Source organism: Cupressus sempervirens, chromosome 3 (assembly GCF_028749045.1).
Source record: "Cupressus sempervirens isolate cs-2001-9-10 chromosome 3, ASM2874904v1, whole genome shotgun sequence".
Taxonomy (NCBI): domain Eukaryota; kingdom Viridiplantae; phylum Streptophyta; class Pinopsida; order Cupressales; family Cupressaceae; genus Cupressus; species Cupressus sempervirens.
Window position 1 is genome coordinate 133,285,184 of NC_143120.1, and position 22,765 is coordinate 133,307,948.

Below are 22,765 nucleotides of genomic sequence, written 5' to 3' on the forward strand. Positions count from 1 at the left end.
ATATATATATATATAATTATTCTAAATATAAAATTAAAACATAAAACATAAGTTATGATTATATGTCTAACTCACATCGATATAAAATATTAGAGCTTCACATCGATTTTAAATAACAAATTGGATTCACTTTATCGGGCGTCAGTATATAATAATGCAATCAACGGCAGATGACTTTTGCTTAGTTATTGTTGTTAACAGTAGACACGTGTGATAGACGTGACTCAAGTATGAGTCACAGCTATCAGTCGTGACTCCTCATTAATTCGCCCTCACATTTATATGTGATATCGATCTCCTTTGCTGTAATATACGGTGAACACATAATTACAATAAGTCTTCAAGTTATTATACAGCAGAAGGATTCCGAATATCAACTTTCAGTACATTGTAATCCAAGAAAGAATTCATACCATCTTCAGTCTATTATTACATTCTGATCCTGAACAATTTTCAGTATAATATAAGACTTAAGTCTGATACTTTAACATGGTATCAGAGCCAGGTTCCCTTGAAGAGAGCATTACTGTTTAAAAGGAAGATCCTAAAGACCTCAATATTATAAGGACAAGATTGCAGACTGAATATTGGTGATTCCAGATTAGATGCATAAGGAAATTTGTATTACATTTGTACAATGCTAAGAAAGGAAGACTTCAATTTTATCTTCTATTATTAGCGGCAATTGCACAGGAAAGGAAATATGAAGTTTCTAGAAAGTAGAATTCGCAGGAGCAAAGGAAGTAGTGAAGTAGCAAGCATAGACAAATTATGATAATGCAAGAATCCAAGGGAAGATGTTGTAGAGTCGTGTGTGACAACTTAGTGGGTTCCATGGTAGAAGTTTGTGCTCTAGATATGTATTTTGAAAGGATCGTATCTGCCACTGCAAACCAATGTTAACCATTGGAATTGAACACTCACTAGAACTTGATAGGAAGAGGGAACAATGAAACACAAGGAGAAGCAATATGGTTGGAGTTTTGGCGGCAATCATACATAGCAACTTGTATTTTCGGTGAGATCAAATAATAGAGGATTATATAGATTCTATGTTGGCACATAATCACAATAAACGATGAAGAAATAAAAATTGATCACAAGAGATTTTAATGTTATTGGCTCGACCCGATAGTCTATGACATGAAAACAAGGTGGAGCGCATACTTAAAATAAAATCTAAGGGACATATATATGTATCAAGCGGTAATATCATCCGATTCAAGGTATCTACAAACCTGTCAAACCAAATGACAAACATCATTTATACATTGATGTCATCACATACCTGCCGAGCCTTGAAAAAGTCAAAGAAATGGACATAACAAAAAAAATTGCCATCCAACATGGAAGGAAGTAGATTAGAATTTCTAAGCAAGTTGACATGACCATATAACCCACCAAATAAAGTCTATAAGGAGCGAATAGTAAACCATGGGTAAAGAAGACCATATACTTATTCATTTGTGAAGTGGCCCACCACATAGAGGGAAGGAGTTTTATGATCCCTACGTGCTGACCCACTATTATTATCTCTTTTCGAACCTTCCTTGCAAGAGTCAGAGATTTGCATTTGTATCATCGATTGTACTATTCGCCATAATTATTACTTCTCCTCATCTTAGTACAAATGATCAAGTAACTAAGTTGCTTGCTGACTTTCTCTATGGTTCGGGACCTTCATTTTGTATGCTGCCTTTGTATACTCATTGCTGCTGATTTGGAAACTCACGGTGCCTCACCTCTCAACATAGTTGCCGTTGCTGAAGATGTAGATGTAGTGCATGTTTCAAGGGTGTTGTGTAGTATATTTTTTATGAAATCGTTCTTTCATTGTTGGCTGCATACCCACGATGTCTTTTATTTCAGTCACCCAATTATGATGACTTGGTAGGATTTTACCTTGCATGGCTTTGTTGTTATATGCAACACTATTTCGTCAGTAGTGGGTCTGTCCTCCATCTATTCACACATTATATTGGCACAACCTGTGGAAGCATTGTTGCATCAAGACAAATGATGCACAAGTTATATTGTTTGACACCGCAAGGACTTTATATTGATTGGAAGGACTTTAGATTATGTGGCATTTTAATTATCTACACCGACTTGGAACAAAAATCATCAGCCCCCATTAGTCGAGCAACATAGCTTTGGAATTCACAGAACCAAAAGAAATTCAAACCACAGTCGTAATTCATGGCAATATTGGTCTTGTTGGACATTCTACTAACTTACACAATTCTAAAAGATGCATTGTAACTATTTGTAGAAATGATGATAAACAAGCACATGGGCATGGGACACATTGTGAAAGCCATACTAATATGGCTTGAGCTACAAGGAGATAGGTTGTATGTCCAAATATATGCAACTTTGTTTGCATACCTCTATGTTCAATAATATAAGAGTGGGAATCTAACATTGTAAGGGGCATGAAAACTAATGTTCTATTCCCATTTGAACCGTCCTTATATGGGAGCAGAAAAGACGTACTCAAATTGTTTGACAAATTCTTACATGGAGGCATTTCCTAATTTGATGCATATGGACCTTCATTAGAGCAACTTATAGTATTATTGCAGATAAGTATTTATTATCCTTAGGTATTGCAGGTATCTACTCTTTGTAGTCTCTCTCTTATTTTGTATTTCTATAATTACTATAAAGAGCTATTTGCCTTGATCTTTTCCTTTTTCTCTGAGGATGTTCAAGCAGGAAAAAAAGATTGGTACATTAGGCACGCTACCAAATATTGTGAAGACTCAATCTTATGATAGTAGCTCTAAAAAAGCTATGATTTAGGATTCATGAATCATCTGATGATTAGGTTGAGTAATGTGAGTTTCTTGAAGCAAATATCCTTCATGATTGAAATTATGAGAGGGAGTCTAACAGTTCATTAGAGGAAACCTTGGAGAAAGAGAGGGAGCAGAAAATAAAAATGCTTAAATCAAACTTTTGATGATATTGGTTCAGAAGGAGTAGACCTTATTGATAGATTCAACACTAGTCAGAAACTATAATAGCTAAAGGATTATGATTCATGGGATAAAGTCTCATGTATGTAGGCTGGAAGGCTTTATGTTATCACAATACCCATTGAACTAAGGAAGCATGACTGACTTGCTACCAAGAAGTTAGAAGGATGATAACAGATTCAGAGGAAGTCTACCACTTCATCAGAGAGAACCTTGTGCTAAGAGGTTAGAAATTTTGATATCAAACTAAGAGGGAGAAACCTTATTCTCTGATATGTTTATGGTGAATGTTGTGAGAACACCACATGACAGTATTCGTGGAGACTTCATGTGAACTTTTGATGTCATTCATGTATGAGCCTGTCCCCTGTGTACATCATGAAGAAGTGACGACTTCTAAATGATTATCACTTGTATAGGAGAAGTTGTTGTAAAGTGATGTCCTTACAATAACTTGTAGCATGATTCATTTTTGTGAAAGTGTTTCATGTAAGGGCCTTATCTTGTAAATCAAACAACTAGGCGGTTGATATCATTAATTTGATTATCTACAAGTTGTTTGTATAGATATATTTTCGGTACTTGGTGTATAACATGCCCTGATATTTTGATAGGCCATTACCACACTGAGCATTTGGTGATCATCATTAAGTTGATGTTTTTGATAGGGCATTGCTTTTGAGAGATTGGTGAATATCATGAAATTGATATTCTGATAGGCCAAACTCTCACATGTTACAATGTTTTATATTTGACATTGGATAAAAGAAGTCTTCTGATCAAAGACTTCTTATTCATGTTTTCCTTACTAATCTAAGAGGGAGTGTTAATGTGTAGATTAGTTGAAGAGTTGTTCATAACTCTTATAATTATACTTATGTTATTTTATGTATGAATTATTTGATAAAATTATATATATAGTTATTCTAAATATAAAATTAAAACATAAAACATAAGTTATGATTATATGTCTAACTCGCATCGATATAAAAGATTAGAGCTTCACATCGATTTTAGATAACAAATTGGATTCACTTTATCGGGCGTCAGTATATAATAATGCAATCAATGTCGGTTGACTTTTGCTTAATTACTGTTGTTAACAGTAGACACGTGTGATAGACGTGACTCAAGTATGAGTCACGGCTATCAGTCATGACTCCTCATTAATTCGCCCTCACATTTATATGTAATATCAATCTCCTTTGCTGTAATATACAGTGAACACATAATTACAATAAGTCTTCAAGTTATTATATAGCAGAAGGATTCCAAATAACAACTTTCAGTACATTGTAATCCAGGAAAGAATTCATACCATCTTCAGTCTATTATTACATTCTGATCCTGAACAATTTTCAGTATAATATAAGACTTAAGTCTGATACTTTAACACACAACAAACTATACTTTGTTAAAAGTATAACTTATTACAAATAGGAATCACTTGCATTCAGGAACACTACTTAGAGCTCACCGCTCAAATACAAATAAAGACTTAATGTCTTACATAAATGGACAACAATCCATAATTCACGAACTGTTTAGTAGCATCTTCCTCATGCTTGTCCAGTTCCATTGAAGCTCATCAGACTCCATTCGTCTTGGAACAATGGATACATGGCTTGCATCCACACCCACACACCTTTCACATTTACAAAAGATTACATTCCTTTATACATGTCATCAACCTTGTAGAAACAAACAAGATCAGTCATAACAAACACCTAATTGCAAAACACTTACAAACTACAACTCATATTACAAATTGATCCATTGTATGTTGGCTAGTTCATATCAATGATCCACAAAAACATCCTTGAACATGCCAAAGCATCCAAGAGCATGCCATAATCCATCACAACACACAACACAAACCAATCATGACAAGGATGTAAAATGGAGTCCTTGACATGCCATAGCCTTTGCATACGAGTTAATTTATACCTCTTCTTAAAATAACCAATACATGGCTTGGATCCACACCCACAGACCTTTAACATTTACAAAAGATTGCATTCCTTTATACATGTCATCAACCTTGTAGAAACAAACAAGGTCAGTCGTAACAAACACCTAACTGCAAAACACTTACAAATTACAACTCATATTACAAATCGATCCATTGTATGTCAGATGGTTCATATCAATGATCCACAATAACATCCTTGAACATGCCAAAGCATCCAAGAGCATGCCACAACACACGACACAAACCAATCATGACAAGGATGTAAAATGGAGTCCTTGACATGCCATAGCCTTTGCATATGTTAACTCGCTCATACCGATCAAAACACTCTCATTTTGTCTTTCCTTAACACTGTCTGGACACCAAAATACCAGTCTCTAGTGAAACTCATGTAACTCTCCCAAATCTTACTCTGATCCTTAGCAATTTCAAATATGTCATCTATAGACATCCTTCCACACATATGTACCTGTGCAACATCTGATCATTTGTACAGGTAGCCATACCAATCCAATCCTCCCACTGTATATTCCTGGGCCTTGCTTCTACAACACTGTCTGAACAGAGAAATATGTTGACATCAATGACAACACATCTCTCAAAAATGTGAAGCACATATTTGCCCAACATAAGCTTCAATACATTAAACCTTATCTTCCATTGAAGTACAGTATAAAACAATTGTACGGTTATGCTGAATTTTGAATTATCTGAAACATCCTCAAACTGCACAGACTCCATTCAATAAAAACAAAGGAACCTTGAAATAAGTGAAGAAGCCAGTTTAAATGCTTGCAACAAGCATATTGAAGTTCATCATCACTACATTCAGCAATTCGTTGACACTAATGATATTTCTCTTCATAAAACCTTTTCATGATATTCTCTTTTTCAAAGTTTCGGACAATATTGGAGTAGTTCTTAGCTTACTCTAAAGCAGAGGTATAAGATATAATACAAATTATATAGGCTAGACATAATGTTGGAATATACTTTATACACAGCAATTTATTGAGGAATGTTAATGATGTGATAAAACCATATTAGCTATGGTTGGAAGTTGAAACACTAAGTTTGGATGCCACGAATCCAATTGGTGAGGGAACTCAATGGCTATAGAAAATCCTTTGTCTCAAAGGGGTCAGAAGATGCTTCACGCACATGGATGACTTCACTCACTCACAAAGACCAATCAGGAGTTAATGTTAAATGCCTCTTTAGAAATTTGTACAGAAGTGACCTAGGGAGATTCTGTTTTGTAAAAAAAAATAAGCTTCTCCAAAGGATCAAGTTCCTTTTTCTTGTAAGTTCTGATGGTTGTGGTGATTTTAATTGTTCTAGGTAGGGCAGCAATAGACCATCTCAATTCATACAGCCAATAATATGTCAAATTGTAAAATCTAAAAAGTGTGTTACAAACACCATACAAATCCCACATCCAATAATAAATACAAACCACGCTCACTGAATGCTATGCCATTCAACCCAATTAAACTCCATGCATCATTCCTTCCAACACAATAAAATTAAATAGCTCATAACCAAATGCTTCAAACATGTCATTGGGTACTCTTTTACTATGAAGTTTTTCCCAAGGCAATCAACAAATAACATGTAACAAACAAAAAAGAACAAGCTATAAGTTAACAATAATCATAATAGATAGAGGTGATGTAAATATATAACCTGTTGAGCTTCCTGAATGGCCTCTTTTAGAGCCTGCAAGATTTAAGGTGGGTTAGCCATAACATTACAGTTACAAAAAAGCAAGGAGGCGTGTCCAAAAAAAACTTTGAAAATAGAGTGAATACCAAAAGTTTATATACCATTTGACAAGAACTATGAGAAATTTGTTTACATACAAATAGCACCTCTGTAGACAGTAGAATCTAGCAATAATAAGATGTCATCAAAATTATTTAGTGAAGAAGAAATGTGCGAGAAAAGTGTGACTTGCATACCAACAAAGCATGCACAGGATGTCCAAACCGAGAATGCATGGTTCCCAAACTAAGCAGCACAGCCTGAAACCTTCCAGTTGCAAATGGTCCAGTATCATCTAGTCCTTCCTTCCCTGCACTGAAATGAGAGCTCCTTTGAAATTTATAATGATCATTTACTACCCTTCTTTATAAAATAAAAGGGAAAAAGTCCCAGGACTACAATAAATTATATTGAAAATCAATCAACTTCAACAGATTAAATCATAATTATCACAATAGAAGTATACCATAATTTCTATGTATATATGGCCCTCTAAAACTACATTCATGTGCATGCATACATTTACAGACATAAATAAACATTACCACTCCCATTTTTTAAAATGGATATGCCTGTAGTATGGTTGCATATTCCTATATCTGTAGGCATATGCACATGAAACAATTCAATGCTTGTGTGTAATTGAAAAGGTGATAATAAGGAAACATTTCTATCGTGTAACTCTGTTCTGCAGATTTTCTGGTTCAAAACAACATTCCACTGACTGATGTTTCCAACCTACTTGGATACTTGTCATATATATCATTGGGCTCTCTATTGATACAAATTTACCTAAACAAAATCTTGCATACTCCTTGTTTTTGTTTATCCAGTATTTAAATAAACTAACATTGTCAACAGACTTTATTATACACACCTCCTCATGCTGCAAGTGCTGGCAGCCCCTCCTTTTGTATATTTACATTGACCGAACAAGAAAAGAAGAAACCAAATCACCATGCAGATGTCAGCAAATGTGTTGCTTGGTCAATATTACCCATCAGAATTTTCAGATTTGAAACAGTTGTGCCACATGTCCCTTCTGTCTTTTTTAAAATCTTTATTCAGCCATCAATTGATTAATATTTTCAGTGTGACCTTCACAGTGTTTACCGTACTGGTAAAGAAATCAACGCATACAGACCAGGGAACAGAATAGCAGAATTACATTCGCATATGCCAGACATACATTATGCTTCATAATATCCGTAATAGTAGATTATTGATGATTTACAATGATCCCAGACGGGATATAAATACTACCGCCGAACCTTCCCAAAGGAGTCCGTCGGTCACAAACATTATGTCCGCTACAAACTATTTACCCGTCGGCTACAAAATACAAAACACCGACGACAATCATTCCGTCGGCTACAGAAACACCGCCGGGACGTACTGGTAAAGAAATCAACGCATACAAACCATGGAACAGAATAGCAGAATTACATTCGCATATGCCAGACATACATTATGCTTCATAATATCCATAATAGTAGATTATTGATGATTTACAATGCTCCCAGACGGGTTATAAATGCTACCACCGAAACTTCCCGAAGGAGTCCGTCGACCACAAACATTATGTCCGCTACAAACTATTTACCTGTCGGCTACAAAATACAAAACACCGACGACAATCATTCCGTCGGCTACAGAAACACCGTCGGGACCATCCAATCGGCTGACACCATCCCCCCCCCCAAAAAGAAAAGTCGTCTGCGGACGACAATATCTGAGACAAATTAACAAACAAAATACATTATCAGAGTGACTACAACAAGAACAATCTGCTTCTGTCGCATCACTTCCACATTCATCTCGTTACATCTGTAGCCTCTACTAACACAATACTGTCTCCTCAAGTTGATCTTGATAGCCACCTGTGCTGCTTTCTCTGGTTTCAATTCCTCGGTACCCTGAGCCAAGTGTCGCTGCACTGCCTCCAACTGGATGATTAGCTCCTTCCGAGCTCTCTACGCATCCACCAAGACAGCCTCCCGGCCAACACCTACTCCCAGTGCCTCTAGTACATAGAAAGTCCATGCCTGCAGCAACTTCAACTTTTCTCAACTGGTCAGACTCCCACGACTGATATCCGCAACGACTGGGGGTCCAAGGGGCAATGCCCCCGCGGGGTCCTGGGGCAACACCCTGGGTGCGCTCCCTGTTAACACTCCAAAACCCACATAAAAATGCACAGAACACACTGTTTTTGCCATTTTCTGCCAATTCCAGACTCTCTCTGGTAACCACTGCTGCTTCCCCTTCCCTTTGGCATCATTTGTTACCCATTCCGAACAACTTGAATCTGTCATCGTTTTTTTTTTTTTGTTACTCGCCCGCTATTGTGCCTCTTTCCTATCCTGCCGATCCCTACCAAGAGAATGATATTAATTCCTCCGAGTTGAATTTGTCCTTCAAGCTGAACTCAACCACCTCCGTGAGAGAACTAAGAAAAACCCGCATAAAACCATTCGCAAGACAAGAAAACTCCGAAGAAGACAAGCGTCCGCTACGAACAGAAAAATCCTTACGGTAAGGATTCATATGCCGCCTCTACATAGATCCACTCCCAATAGCCCGATACTGGAGCATTCACACCAACACCCACAACCCTGCCCCCGACCTTGTCTATGGATTTGCGGAACTATCTGCACCAACAATATCAACCACTATGGAATCGCAGAGTACTATGGGCGGAGAGAAATATTGCCCGAGTCCGCATCAAGAACAAACGCCGAGAAGAAATCGGGGGAGAAGGCCGCACAGCTGCTGGAATCAAAATAAACAATCCGCGGGTAGCCAAAAAAAAAAAAAAAAGCCTTCGGCAAGAACATAAAAAAAACTCCGTGGGAATGCTCCGCATAAAGGTTCCTCGGGAGGTCCGAACAGCTACCCGCGAGACACAGTCCGCAGACAAGCTGCCTGCGGGACATGTGTCTGCGGGCAAACTGTCCGCAGAACCCTGTCCACGAGCAGACAGTCCACGAAACCCTGTCCGCGGCAAAAAAAAATTATTTTTTTTTTTTTTATATCTTTTTTTTTTTGCCAAAAATAAAATAAAATAGAAAGACAGCACCTCAATTTTGCCTCCAGGCGTCGCCATTCTGCAACGACGACGGAGTCAACTGGCCATTCTGTGATAGCGACGGAGTCTTCCTGGCACCATATATTTGCAATTTAAATTCGTTGACTACCGGAGGCACCTCTTGCTCGTCCAATGTCTCCAATTTTATCACCCGATTGTCGTCGACCTCCCAGGTTTGATATTGTAATAACCCCAATAGGTTATAACTTCTTTAAACACCAAAAATCTTTATAATTCAGTTGTTTGACATTTCGTCAAACACTTTGCAAGCAAGCTCTAATACCACTGTAATGGCCCTCCTCAAATCTGCTCTCAAAAAATGCTGATGAAAGCTCAAAGAATTTCATCACACAATTCACATGCAAGGGACGTATGACTAATATAGTATTTCAGCTAGCTTTAAATGACTCTTTTTAAATTTGCATCAATGAGAATCTTGTGCTAGAAGACTCCAAATAGACTAAACAATGACCTAACATGAGTGTGTTACTAATTTTGACAATATTCAGTGCATATATATGATCTAAGCATGAGAAATGAACACCTACAGCCAACTGACATTTTTACAAACAGTTGGTGTGCAAACTAACTAGCTGATAAATAATGATACTGAATTGCTTAAATGACACCAGCAACTATTATCTTCTTAATTTGCAATGAAATTTCTAACACAATGCTCATGAAATATGGCCAAGACTTTTGGCATTTACATGGATTACAAAATGATAATGCTGATATATTGCACACTTACAGCTGAAACTTATAACACCCTAAAAAACAATACTAATAAAGGAACCTGTTTGTAGATGGCTGTAATAATTTTCTTCAATGCTGCCCCTTCTGCTTTGCATTTCCAATTTGCTTTTTCGAACTGCTTTTTCGGACTGCTTTTTCGGCCTGCTTTTTTGGTTCCGCTTTTTTCGAACTGTTTTTTCGGCCTTCTTTTTCGGTTCTGCTTTTTCGTATCTACTTTTTCAGACTGCTACCCTGTTGAATCTCAAGACCATATCTTTCAATGGCGTCAAGATTTTCAGCTTGAAGGGATTTCGTCCTTCAAACTATTGAGACATAATCTCCAGAAAATTTCCCAATTTCTTTGATATTTCCAAGCCTGCATAAAAGAAGCTCTTCCATTTCTTTTATAGTGTTCTCACAAGAGCTCCATCCTTCGTTTTCTCAATGTGGGATTAAACATAACTCCCTTTATGTAACTTATGTCTCCAATTTGTTATAAAATAAAGGGGACTCTTCTAATTTAAATATTTTCCACAACTATAGTCTATGCATTAATAAAGTTAAATATTTAATTTAACTTTATAAAATAACTTTATCAATGCATAACAAATCTTATCAGTAATAAACAAGTCTTCTTGTCGATTTTAAACAATTACCATCGACATATTGTTGCCACTGGATGTCCGCCCATGCCCAAGATGGCTTACTATAAATAGTAAGTATGCCCAAAGTTGCCTCAAAACCCCTCAGAAAGACCTGCAACTGAAACTATCTAGGCCAAATGGCCTCTAAGTCCCTTTAATGTCCTGGTTAGCTTACGGGACAGTGGGGAAATAGGCTAACGACAACATCATGCTATGAATGCTAAAAAAGGGGACATTACAGATATGGTCCAACCCATCTTGCCTTAAACCTTTCCTGTCTGATTTCATCTCGACCGTCGTACTTGAGTACCAACTGCCCCGGCTGAAACCTACTGAGTTTGTCATTCCACGCCTTATGTTTGTTCTGTGTTACCTTCGTCGCCCACTGTGCCTGCAGTCGTCGCACATCTAACTTATTTCCATGTTGTCGGTACCCTTCAAGTAATTTTATAGTGTGATGCGTTCTTTTCCTCCTGTGCGGTCCATTCACCGTGTACCGAATGGTGGGATCTTTCTTTTTCCTGGGTCTGTATTCTATGTCCTTCCCTTCTTTAGCCGTAACCTCCTTTGCGTCATCTGCTTCTCTTTATTCCTCCGGACACTCATTTTCCTCCTTTTTCTCACCTTCATCGGCCCTTAGCATATTACAACTCGAAAAGAGTTCGTAGTCTTCTATTTGCCAATGGTAAAGGCCATTCACCGAGTCTAGGTCGTCATCATTCGATCCTCCATCTAGTCTCAATATTCTTTCTTCGTCTGGTTCCATTCTCCTCTTTCCTTCGTCATCACTGCCGCCTTCACTTTCTGAGTCTGACGATGCTGCCTCCTCGCTGACCATTTGCGTGTGCAGGTCAATTGTGAATCTTTTGCCTCCGCCCTCCATTGATAGGGTATTTCGTTTTCAATCATGTTTTACTTTTGCTTGCACCAACCAATCTCATCCTAGAATAGCATCATATCCTTTTCTTTTCAATGGAATGACCACAAAATCCAATAAAAATGGTTGTGTTCCAATAGTGATCGGTTGCGCTTTCAAGATTCCCAACAGTTTGATTCCATGCTAGTCTTCCATCAACAACTGGAATGTAGGTGGCTAGAGCGTCGATTTTCCCAACTTCTTCCAAGTATCCTCCTGCAACACATTCACGCCGGACCCTCCGTCGACAATTGTCTCTGTCAGAACATTTTCCAAAATCCCCATCTCGACAACCGCTGGATGCCATCCAGAGGTGAGTGCCAGCAGCATTGGGTCTGTTGTCATCACTTCCCTACTGTCCCTTCCTGTATCCTTCGTTGCTTTCGAAAACGGTGTATGATTCAAAATGGCCGTCCATAACTAGTGCATTGTCAGAAGGAGGTCACTTATCTTGACTGGTATCTCCGTTTGTAAGATCTGTCATACAATGTTCTATTCTGCGAAATTCCTTGCCAAGGTGCCGGTGATGTCCTTCAACTGAGATATCCCGCCGAGGATGCCTTTGCAATTTCCGCCTGCGCTTCCCCCAATTTTCTCTTTTCCTCCGCTTGCCTCCATGTAATTGCCAGAACCTCTTCTACATCCGTGCCAACAGTGATCAAGTTTACTCCAAACTTTGGACACTTGGAATCTTCGTGATCGCCAGGTCCGCACCATCTACATAATAATTTCGGTGTGTTTGCTATTGTACAATCCCGCGCAAAATGACCCCACAAATTACATGCTCGGCATTGAACGATTGGCCGTCCGTTTGCATCATACTGAGTTCGACTTCGGCTCCCATTATTATTGTTATTGTTTGCATTGTTGTTATTTTGCCCTCTGATATTATTCCTGTACCCTCTGGATGTGGCACCATCAATGTTTGCATTTCCGTTACTGCCCGACGGGGAAGCCTGCTGCGTAAGAAGCACCTGCGGAAATCCTCTTGTCTTCATGTTAAAGGGACAGTCCTTTGTCGAATGGCCCATGATCTGACAAATGTCACAAAATTGGTTCTTTGGACACGATCCTTTAGTATGACCGTTGGTCTTACACTCCGTGCACCACAGTTCACTGCCTTTTGGCTCCTTCTGCATGTTTTTAAACTCCTTCATCATGCGAACAATATCCTTCTGTAGGGCACGAACCTTCTTGCTGCTGCCTTCGTCGTCACTGCTATCATCTCCGGCAGGCTCGTCATCATCAGAATCAGAGGAACTAGTTTTCTTCTTCTTTGTCTTCTGTTCACTTTCAAGGTCCAGTGCTCTGTTATACGCATCCAGATATGATGACGGTGGGACAATTTTCATTTTCCTCCGCAATTTCGATCGTAGGCCGTCCACGAACCATCTTTTCTGCAATCCGTCCGCCGGCTTGCTTTCCATTTTGTTTATTAAGTCTTTTAATCTCCTAGCGTAGACGCGGACAGTTTCGTGCTTCCCCTGTTTGGTATTGAAAATCTCTGCTACGATTTCATTATCATCCCGCAAGAGTTTAAATTCCACCAAGAACTCCTTTTTAATGTTATCCCAGCTATTTAGCTTTTGTGGATCCGTATCCGAAAACCAATCAATCGCCACACCCCGTAGGGTTGCCGGAAATTGCCTAACCCATTTGTTGGCATCTGTGATTCCATTTGCCCGCCAGATCGTCTCACATGTCTTACAATGTCGGATGGGGTTGGCGGTACCATCGCCTTCAAACTTCGGCAGCTTTTCTTTGGGTCCCGCCATCACAACGCTGGAGGTCTGTACTCCCACACCGGAGGTCTGCACTCCCACACCGGCAGTCGGCACTCCCACACCGGCAGTTTGAACTCCCACACCGGCAGTCTGAACTCCCACACCGACGGTCTGCACTCCCACACCGACGGTCAGAACTCCCACACCGGTGGTCTGCACTCCCACACCGGAGGTGTCGACAGCTGCAAACCTTGGTGAAGAAGACAGATCTTCTGAAGTTGTTTCCCGCGAAAGTCTATCCCGAACGAAGAGGTCACTCCACGCTCGTGCTCCCTCGGCACTGCGAGCCGTGCGAGTTGATGCTCTTCCGTCTGAATTTTCCTCCCTCGGCGAACACAAATTCAAGAACTCCTCCCGTGCTTCTTCCACCAATTCCACCCGCTGCCGAGTCTCCTCCAACAATTCTTCGACGCTCCGATTTCCGTTGGCAATCTTTTGAAATCTCCGTCGACGTTCGGCTTGCTGTGCCAGAATTAAATTCTCTTGCGCAGTACGGGTTCCATCTTTTTCCCTAACCTTATTCCAATCTTTGTTAAGCTGATTTGGCATTAATCTTCATTCCTCCCACCTTCCAAATTTATAAGGCAACGGCGCCAAATGTTTACCGTACTGGTAAAGAAATCAACGCATACAGACCATGGAATAGAATAGCAAAATTACATTCGCATATGCCAGACATACATTATGCTTCATAATATTCGTAATAGTAGATTATTGATGATTTACAGTGATCCCAGACGGGATATAAATACTACCGCCGAACCTTCCCGAAGGAGTCCGTCGGCCACAAACATTATGTCCGCTACAAACTATTTATCCGTCGGCTACAAAATACAAAACACCGACGACAATCATTCCGTCGGCTACAGAAACACCGCCGAGACCATCCAGTCGGCTGACACACAGTTTCACGGGTTGTTCTAGATGTCCATTCTATTCATTTCTTCATCCTAAAATCACATTTTCCAATATTCCCACCATGTTCTTTTGCCAGAAAATATGAATAGCAGTTTACGGTCAACATCAACTGAATTGTCTAATTTCGCCGTAGAATAGCTTTATCTTCCATCTATAAGTTCAAAATTCACTACACCTTATGATGAAACCACAAACAACTTCAACTTGAAATAGGCAAAAGCCACTCCATGATCCAACAATGTTCAATCCATCCAAAGCAGGATCTCAAAAGGCCACCACAAAATCCTCCATGAACTAACAATCTTCAAATCATCTGAAAAAGAATGTCCAAGTTTACCATAAAAGTTTTCAATATCTAAATTGCAACAAGGCATAGGCCTCCCCTTTCATTTTTTGGGGAGATATGTCTTATATTACTAGAATCACGTCGATCTAACAGCAGGGCTACAAAAGACATTCCTTCCTACAAAAGATAATACGGTTAAAATCCTCAAGGGATTAGGAGTTAAAACCTCCATCAGCTGAGTTGCCAAGTCACAATTGGATGTGTGTAGTAGTACGTGGGTACAGTAATACAATTATGGCATTAATATGGACCTGGATACATTCTGGGAATCCCCATACAATATATATATGTTTGCAGACTAAAAACAATAATTAAGTTCAGAAATGCTATAATTGCTCTACATGTTATACAAATATACTATTACTATTACAAATGTAGTAGAGTAATTCAATAAGAACTTTTCAACTTGAATGTCATGATGAACGTTCATCGTCAAAATAATAAAATTGATTATCACCATCATATGGGTCTTCAATAAGACCACCATCATCAACTATGTAAATGAATATTTTATTCTAAATTCTAACATAGGATTTACAAAGTAATAGCACCTTTATCCTAAGATAGAGAACATTTGCAGGCAGCGCATGTCTATTCCCCTTGTCCAAATTAATTATGTTTCACATCAATGCAAACAAGCAGAAAACTCACTAAGTTGCCTTCACCATCAAAAGTGAACAAGTGTTGTAACCTAAGCAATTGAGTTGGCATGATGATGGTGTCAATGAAATTCTCTCATTAATGATTCACAATGATAGAAGTATAGGGAAAGGGCCTTTATTCATCCCCATATTCTAATTAGTCACCTTATGCTTTCTAATTACCCCGTGATTCTTATTAGATATTTTTGAATGATAAAACCAAAACAATGCCATAAGCTAAATTTCCCAAGAGTCAAAGGATACGATTTATAATCCAATCAGAAGCTATAGAACTTGTGGCTATACTTATTTTGCACCTTGGCTTTATGACATACTGTTTGACTATTTTTTAGTTTCACTTTGGGGAATGTTTATGGTACTTGCGTACAGTTTGCAAAGACACCCAGAATTTTAATTTTGCATAAATTTTCTGTCTACATAAAGACAATAAACGCTAGGCCTGTTTATGAGCCTTCTTGGGTTGATCCAAAGCAAAGGACAGTGGAAGTCAATACTAAAATTGAATAGGAAAGGCCAAATAAATGATGGATGAAGGTTAATTTTGATGGAGCTTCAAGAGGCAACTTAGGCCCTTTTGGTGCCAGTGTGACTAATCATGATGACATGGAAAACTTAATCGCCGTTAGGATGCAGAGATTGGAAAAAGGAATAAAGAGTATAGTAGAGGTCCAAGCTGCATAGTTTGTGGTGGAAATGGCTAAACAACTAGATGTGGAAAGGATACACCTTGAGGGTGAATCACAAGTTATTATTAATGCGATTATAAAAGGTAAGTCCAATGCATGGACTATAAATAAATATGTTGTATCCATCATCAAGATGCCCCACTCTTTTAGTGAATTCAAAATAACATATGTACACGGAGGAGGGAATGGAATGGCAGATTTGTTAGCTAACTGGGCTGTTGATAATGCTGGGGAAGGTTATCGTGAGGACTTCAGTAAACTTGAAGGATTAGATGAACCTCTTATTTTTTAGAATCCATTCAGTGTTTCATGATTTTAGGAGATTGGTGAGATATATCTATTTATTGGAGAATAGTAGTTTGTGGAATCTGAAAATGCAGGGAATGTTTAGCATCTATTACAATCAAGTTCACATGAACTAGACATTTGGTCAGTACATTGGAGGAAAGATTGATGGGATAGCCTTTATTATAGAGTGGCCATCCCTCAAAAACTTATTATAGAGTGGCCATCCCTCAAAAACTTGCAGTTAATGCAGGTAGGTCTCAAGAAGCCACCTCAGTACTGTGTAATCATGAATGAGTATTGTTGAGTACTGGGAGAAGTAATGAAACTTTAGTGGTGTCTAAAGCATTCTGTGCTAGGAGTTTAATTTCTTGTTCCGATGATTAGTGTATTGCTGTATAGAAAAGTACAACTGTGAGGATAGCAGACACGGAGGCGAACTTTACAATTGAAACAGAGAACCAGCGGGCAGCTTGTATTGGTTGCTTTATAGAGCAAAGATTGAAATATGTTTTCAAGTTCATGGACCCCATCTTTTTCATACTTGGTGAGGAATTCATATATGCACGTTACCATTACAGAACCCACTCAGACATTGTCTCAGTGTTCATGGCTTGGGCATTGGAGCTCAGCTCTGCTGAAGATATTATCTGGGTGATGCGACAATATTTCCATACGGGATGGTTGCATGGGTTGGTACCCATTATAGCAGATGCAATTCCAAAAGTTGGCTTCAGAGCTAACTGAGGTCAATGGATAGAAGTATCAGCCATTGTGAATGACATACATCCATTCATTGTATAGGGTGCAAATATGAATACGGCTGACAACATAACAGAAGCCAGCTATGGGTGGATTCTCTTGATGGAGTTGCATGAAAGTCGTGAGGAAATGGTGTGGTTGGAGCAGGAAGGAGTGGCACAAAACTGGATTCCACTGGAGCTGAAGGATTATCAGCTGAATAATCCTATTGGGCCCTGGTGCCGCTACTTCATTGATGGATAATGTTGTTTCTGAGTGTTGATGAGCAATATCGAATTTTGTCTCAAGAGTTTAAGGTTACCACCCCAATTTTAGACAGATATGCACTTCTTTTGGTACGAGTCCTATCATGTAATTGTAAATCCTTGTATTTAGGAGTTAAAAAGTTTGCTGCCTTCACTGAAGGTTTATTACTTTCAAAAAAGTCGTTTTATAGACATATGGAAAATATATGTAGATATGGTGAAAATCTGAAAATTTTAGTACAAATGGAACTCGAGGGTAAGGGATAGAACTTAGAAGTATAGTTTTTAAGCTTCCATTTTGGCTCAGGCTGGGTATTGAATAGGGATGTGGTTTGATGAGGCTGATGCTATGTGAATGAACAGCCTATTCTGGACTATGATAAATGATGGATCTATTGCAAAATATATGTTTAACAGTTTAAGCAATAAAATCAAATTATTACGAATCAATAAAAAAATCATAACCACTATCTAAATATACCACAGCTTTGAGCAACTAACATGCAAGAGGAACCGAATTGCTAAAAATGTTTGCTGGCTTATGCCATCTACAAAAATACTGATAGTAGAACAACATTTTCAGAAAATAATGGACATCTCACAGATTCCAAATAGACTAACCTGTAATCAAAGTACCGATGAAGACTGTGCAGAGCAGCAGGATAATCTCCATGATAAAGACTATTCAAGTATCGTAGATAGTTCACCTATTTAAAGGTACAAATAAATAAACAAAATATTTCAAGCAAAGAAAGTAGAAAATATGCTAGTAAACTTATAAATTCTTATCAAATAATCTGGTCATAGTAAGACTTCATGATTTTATAAAATATAGAAAATAACATCAAAACATAAATGTCCCAACTAAAACCCACCCGTTGCAAGTCTGGTGAAAGTTTCTCAAGCTGATTCAGCTTTGCCTCAAATGCATTCATAGGAACAAGTGCAACATGTCTGCAAGAAAATCATTGTCATAATTTTATAGCCAGCTATAAAATCTAATCAAATAAACATCACTTTAACTAAGATGTAAGACAACTCTGGTTCCTCTTACTGTCAACTTACTTATCAATCAAATCAGCTTGCTCCCGCAAATATCCTTCAACTTGCCCATATGAGCGAAGGAATAGCAAGTTCTGATTGTTATCACTTCTAGTAGGACATGCAAATTCTAAATCATGTACACTCTCTAATGGACTCAATTGAGCCCAATCACTATCTTGGAAATCTTTTGATTTGTCTGAATCTGCATATCTCTTCAGTTAGTAAAAATGACTCAGACATCTCAATGAAGAAACTATTTAAGTTTTTATCTTAATGATACATATTACAAGTCACAGCAGTTGAGCATAATTGAGGTGGTAGGGATTAAAAAAATATCAAGCATTTAAACTTAAAAGAGAAAAGTACAACAATGTCATTACCATGAAAAGGTGGGGCAGAGAAAAGTTAGAGTACGTATGAAAGAAATGCTTAAACGATCAGATCTATGTCATGAGTACTATTGAATGCTTCGTATTTGAATTAGATATTTCAGATTTTGAAACAACCATGTTCAAGAGAGAGTAATTAGAAACAATCGCTAGGCCATTTTTCCTCAGCATGAAAATAAAAAAGTGATAATCATGAACAAATTTAAGATCCTGTGGATATGCTTCAAATAATCATGAAAAACAAGCAACACAGCAGGAAAGAATAAAATACAGTGGTTTTATTGTGCATCTCCCTAATATCATTAAAAACAAACTTGTTGTAAGTCAATCCATTACTAACTAACAAGACAAAATACAAGGCTTACCTCCAACTAGTTGCGCAAATGGATCGGAAACATCCAAATGATGGCTTGCTCGTCTTCTTCTCCTCATTGCATCTCCAAGTTGTTGTGGACCAGAATTTGAATTGAAATATCCAAAATTCTCATGATCAAATCCATCCCTGTTATCCTCTTGAACATTTTTTCTCAACAGTGTGTCAAAGTACATAGGCTTCTTGGAACTAGAGTTATCAAACTGCCTGTAGTATGCCTTGAGGTTGGTCAGAAGATGACATATTTCCTGATCATTCATAACACCATCGCCAATAATGAATGGTTAGAAATCTAAGGTTGTAAGGAACCAAACAGAAACCGAATTGCAACACCCAAATGTATATAAAAAAATTAAATCTCTCACATCCATTGACAGAGAAAGCAGAAGAAAAGGAAGAAATAATATTGTAGAACTTGGTCTAACATAGAAGTTTCTTCCCACACATACAAAAGAGAGATTATCAGTTTTTAATGCTTGCAAATCTAGTGTGATTCCTCATGTAATTGAGTCTAATCTCGGTTCATTGTGATCATAGAAGCAAAAATCAGCAAGTTTTTAAAAGACATTTTAAACACACTCAGCTCATGATCATAATGTTCAGAAACATCACTTGAATCACTTTTCAAAAGAGACATTGATTCAAACAAACTCAATATAACATGATTATTTACCCTTGGAAACCCTTTTAGGAAAGAACCCAACAAAAATAACACTTACTATATTAAAATTTAACACACACATTCACATTCCACTAATGTATCTCTCACTAATTCATGTGCAAGTATCGGTCAGCCTCAGGGCCTTCATCCAATCAGAGTGATGTGCTTGAATCACAATACGGAAAGGGGAAATACAAGATGCAAAGTAACCCAATATCTCATATGTTCACTATGTGCCAGAGGGAAAAGATAGATGATTCCATTAGCAAGTTCTTTGTCACTAACATCCCATCTCATATAGCTCAATCTCCATATTATAAGGGAATGATATTGATGGTGACAAAGGGAGGAGCATCAAAATATCTACCACCAAGTGAGCACAAATTGAGAACCATGATTTTGGATAACTACTATACCAAGATCAGTGTATTGATGGAGATAATGAGTGTGTTGGGAGGTGTCCAGATGGGCAGAGGGACATTAGGCATCATCCATTCATTAATTTCATAGTTACAAGCCCATAAGGCCCACTCTTTCTCGAGGCACTTGATTGTTCAAGACACTAAGGCGTTGATTTTCAATTTGACGTCTTGCAAACAACTATCAAGGAGATTGGGCTACAATATGTGGTTCAAGCAGTGACAAATGCAGCACATGTGTGTAAAGCTACAAGGAAGCTTATTGAGGGAGCATACAAACATATTTGGTGGATTACGTGTTGAGTGTATGCCATGAACAATGCACTCGAGGACATGGGGCCGATTGACTAGATTAGAGGAGCAATTAGCAATGCAAGAGATGTGCAAGTTTATTTGCAACCACCACAATTCACATGCACTCTTTAGGAGATTCCTGAAGGGGATCTTGAAACCAGTTGAGACCACTGCAAGTCATGGTTATGACGCAAGATTGGAATTGATGGAATGAGGCCAAGACATAGCAGGGGAGGAGGGTGAAGGAGATAGTGAAAAGTGATGCATTTTGGAGTGATGCAAAATACATAGTCTCTATCATCACTCCAATATTCCAAGTCATCAAATATGAGGATAATGATGCACCTACACTTAGAGAGTTGTATGAGTGCATTGATTCTATGGTAGAACAGATGAAAGCAATTAGGCAAGAGGACCCCATTTTAGCATTCTACAATAAGCACATTCATCTCATTATTCAACATAGATGGGACAGCCTAAACACTCCCTCGCACATGGTTGCTCATACATTGAATCCAAAGTGGTACATGCCTAGGCTTGTGATGCAACGAAGACTAGAGAATCCCCAAGGGAGATGTCTAAACTTGCAACCAGAGTAAGCAATACCACAAATGCACAAACTTAGCTAGCAAGAGACAATATCACCATATTATCATCAAGTTGGCTTGCAAATGCAATTCATTACATCTCCATTGTCAATATATAATTTCTAGCAATTTCACAGCTGATCATCCCTCAAAATTATAAACCTTGTTAGTTTTGTAGGATCGTTTTTTGCAAATTTAATAACACTGCCATTTATTTATTTTTGTGTTCCAAATACAGAATTGAATATTATATAAATATGCATAGAAGAGACATGTCTCATGAAGACACGTCTCTATGGTAATTTATAAGTTAATCATTAATTAGACAATATTAACATTAAATATATATATATAAGTAGATATACGAGGGTTTGTTTAATTCATGATTAACCAATAACCATAGAGGAATTATTTGTAGGTCAATTCAATCCGACTGAAACTACAACATTAAAACTCCCTCTTAGCTAGGGAGAATTGTATAGAACGCATTAAGCTCAAGCATATAGAGAGATATCATCTCGATATGATATTCTTGGAATGGCATATTCAAGGATATTAACATATCTCCATCAACTTACATGTTATCTTTTGATATCATACGAAGTATGATTCAACAAGAAATATCAATCATATGATATTCATCATACTTATATTCTCTTGGTATGTGCACTAGTATTAAATCTGTGATGCCTACGAAAAGAATATGTTATATCTTAAAAAGACATGAGATATCTGATGTCTGGCACTCTAGGACAACAATTAAATGTAGTCTATTGGATAACAAATATAATCTCAACGACATCAACTTAATGTAGCCTCCATTATGACAAGTATCATGATCTTCAGCACACTTTGGGACATCAACTTAATGTAGTTTGTCATGATACATTTGTTATCATGATCTTCGACACATTTTAGGACAACAATTTAATGTAGTCTATCATGGTAATAGAGCAAAAAACACAAGAACAACCAATGTGTTATCATGATCTCCACATTCCAGGACAGCAACTTAAGGTAGTCTATCATGATACGTTCGTTATCATGATCTCCGACACATTTCAAGACAACGATTTAATATAGTCTATCATGTGATGGAGCAAGAACACAAAAACAACAAATGTAGTATCGTGATCTCCGACACATTCTAGGACAGCAATTTAATGTAGTCTATCATGATGCATTCGCTATCATGATCTCTGGCACATTT

At 37.9% G+C, this 22,765-nt stretch overlaps 1 protein-coding gene across 1 annotated transcript in view; it reads right to left on the bottom strand.

Moving 5' to 3' along the window:
* Window positions 1-22,765, bottom strand: part of LOC149565115 (anaphase-promoting complex subunit) — a 249,994-nt gene that overhangs the window by 146,129 nt on the left and 81,100 nt on the right. Inside the window, exons 4-9 of the mRNA XM_089818658.1 lie at window positions 19,587-19,842; window positions 18,854-19,034; window positions 18,664-18,742; window positions 18,410-18,495; window positions 6,915-7,032; window positions 6,640-6,672 (exon numbers count right to left, since the gene is read on the bottom strand). Coding sequence (XP_089674784.1) covers window positions 6,640-6,672; window positions 6,915-7,032; window positions 18,410-18,495; window positions 18,664-18,742; window positions 18,854-19,034; window positions 19,587-19,842 — 753 coding nt within the window. The remainder of the gene's footprint in view (window positions 1-6,639; window positions 6,673-6,914; window positions 7,033-18,409; window positions 18,496-18,663; window positions 18,743-18,853; window positions 19,035-19,586; window positions 19,843-22,765) is intronic.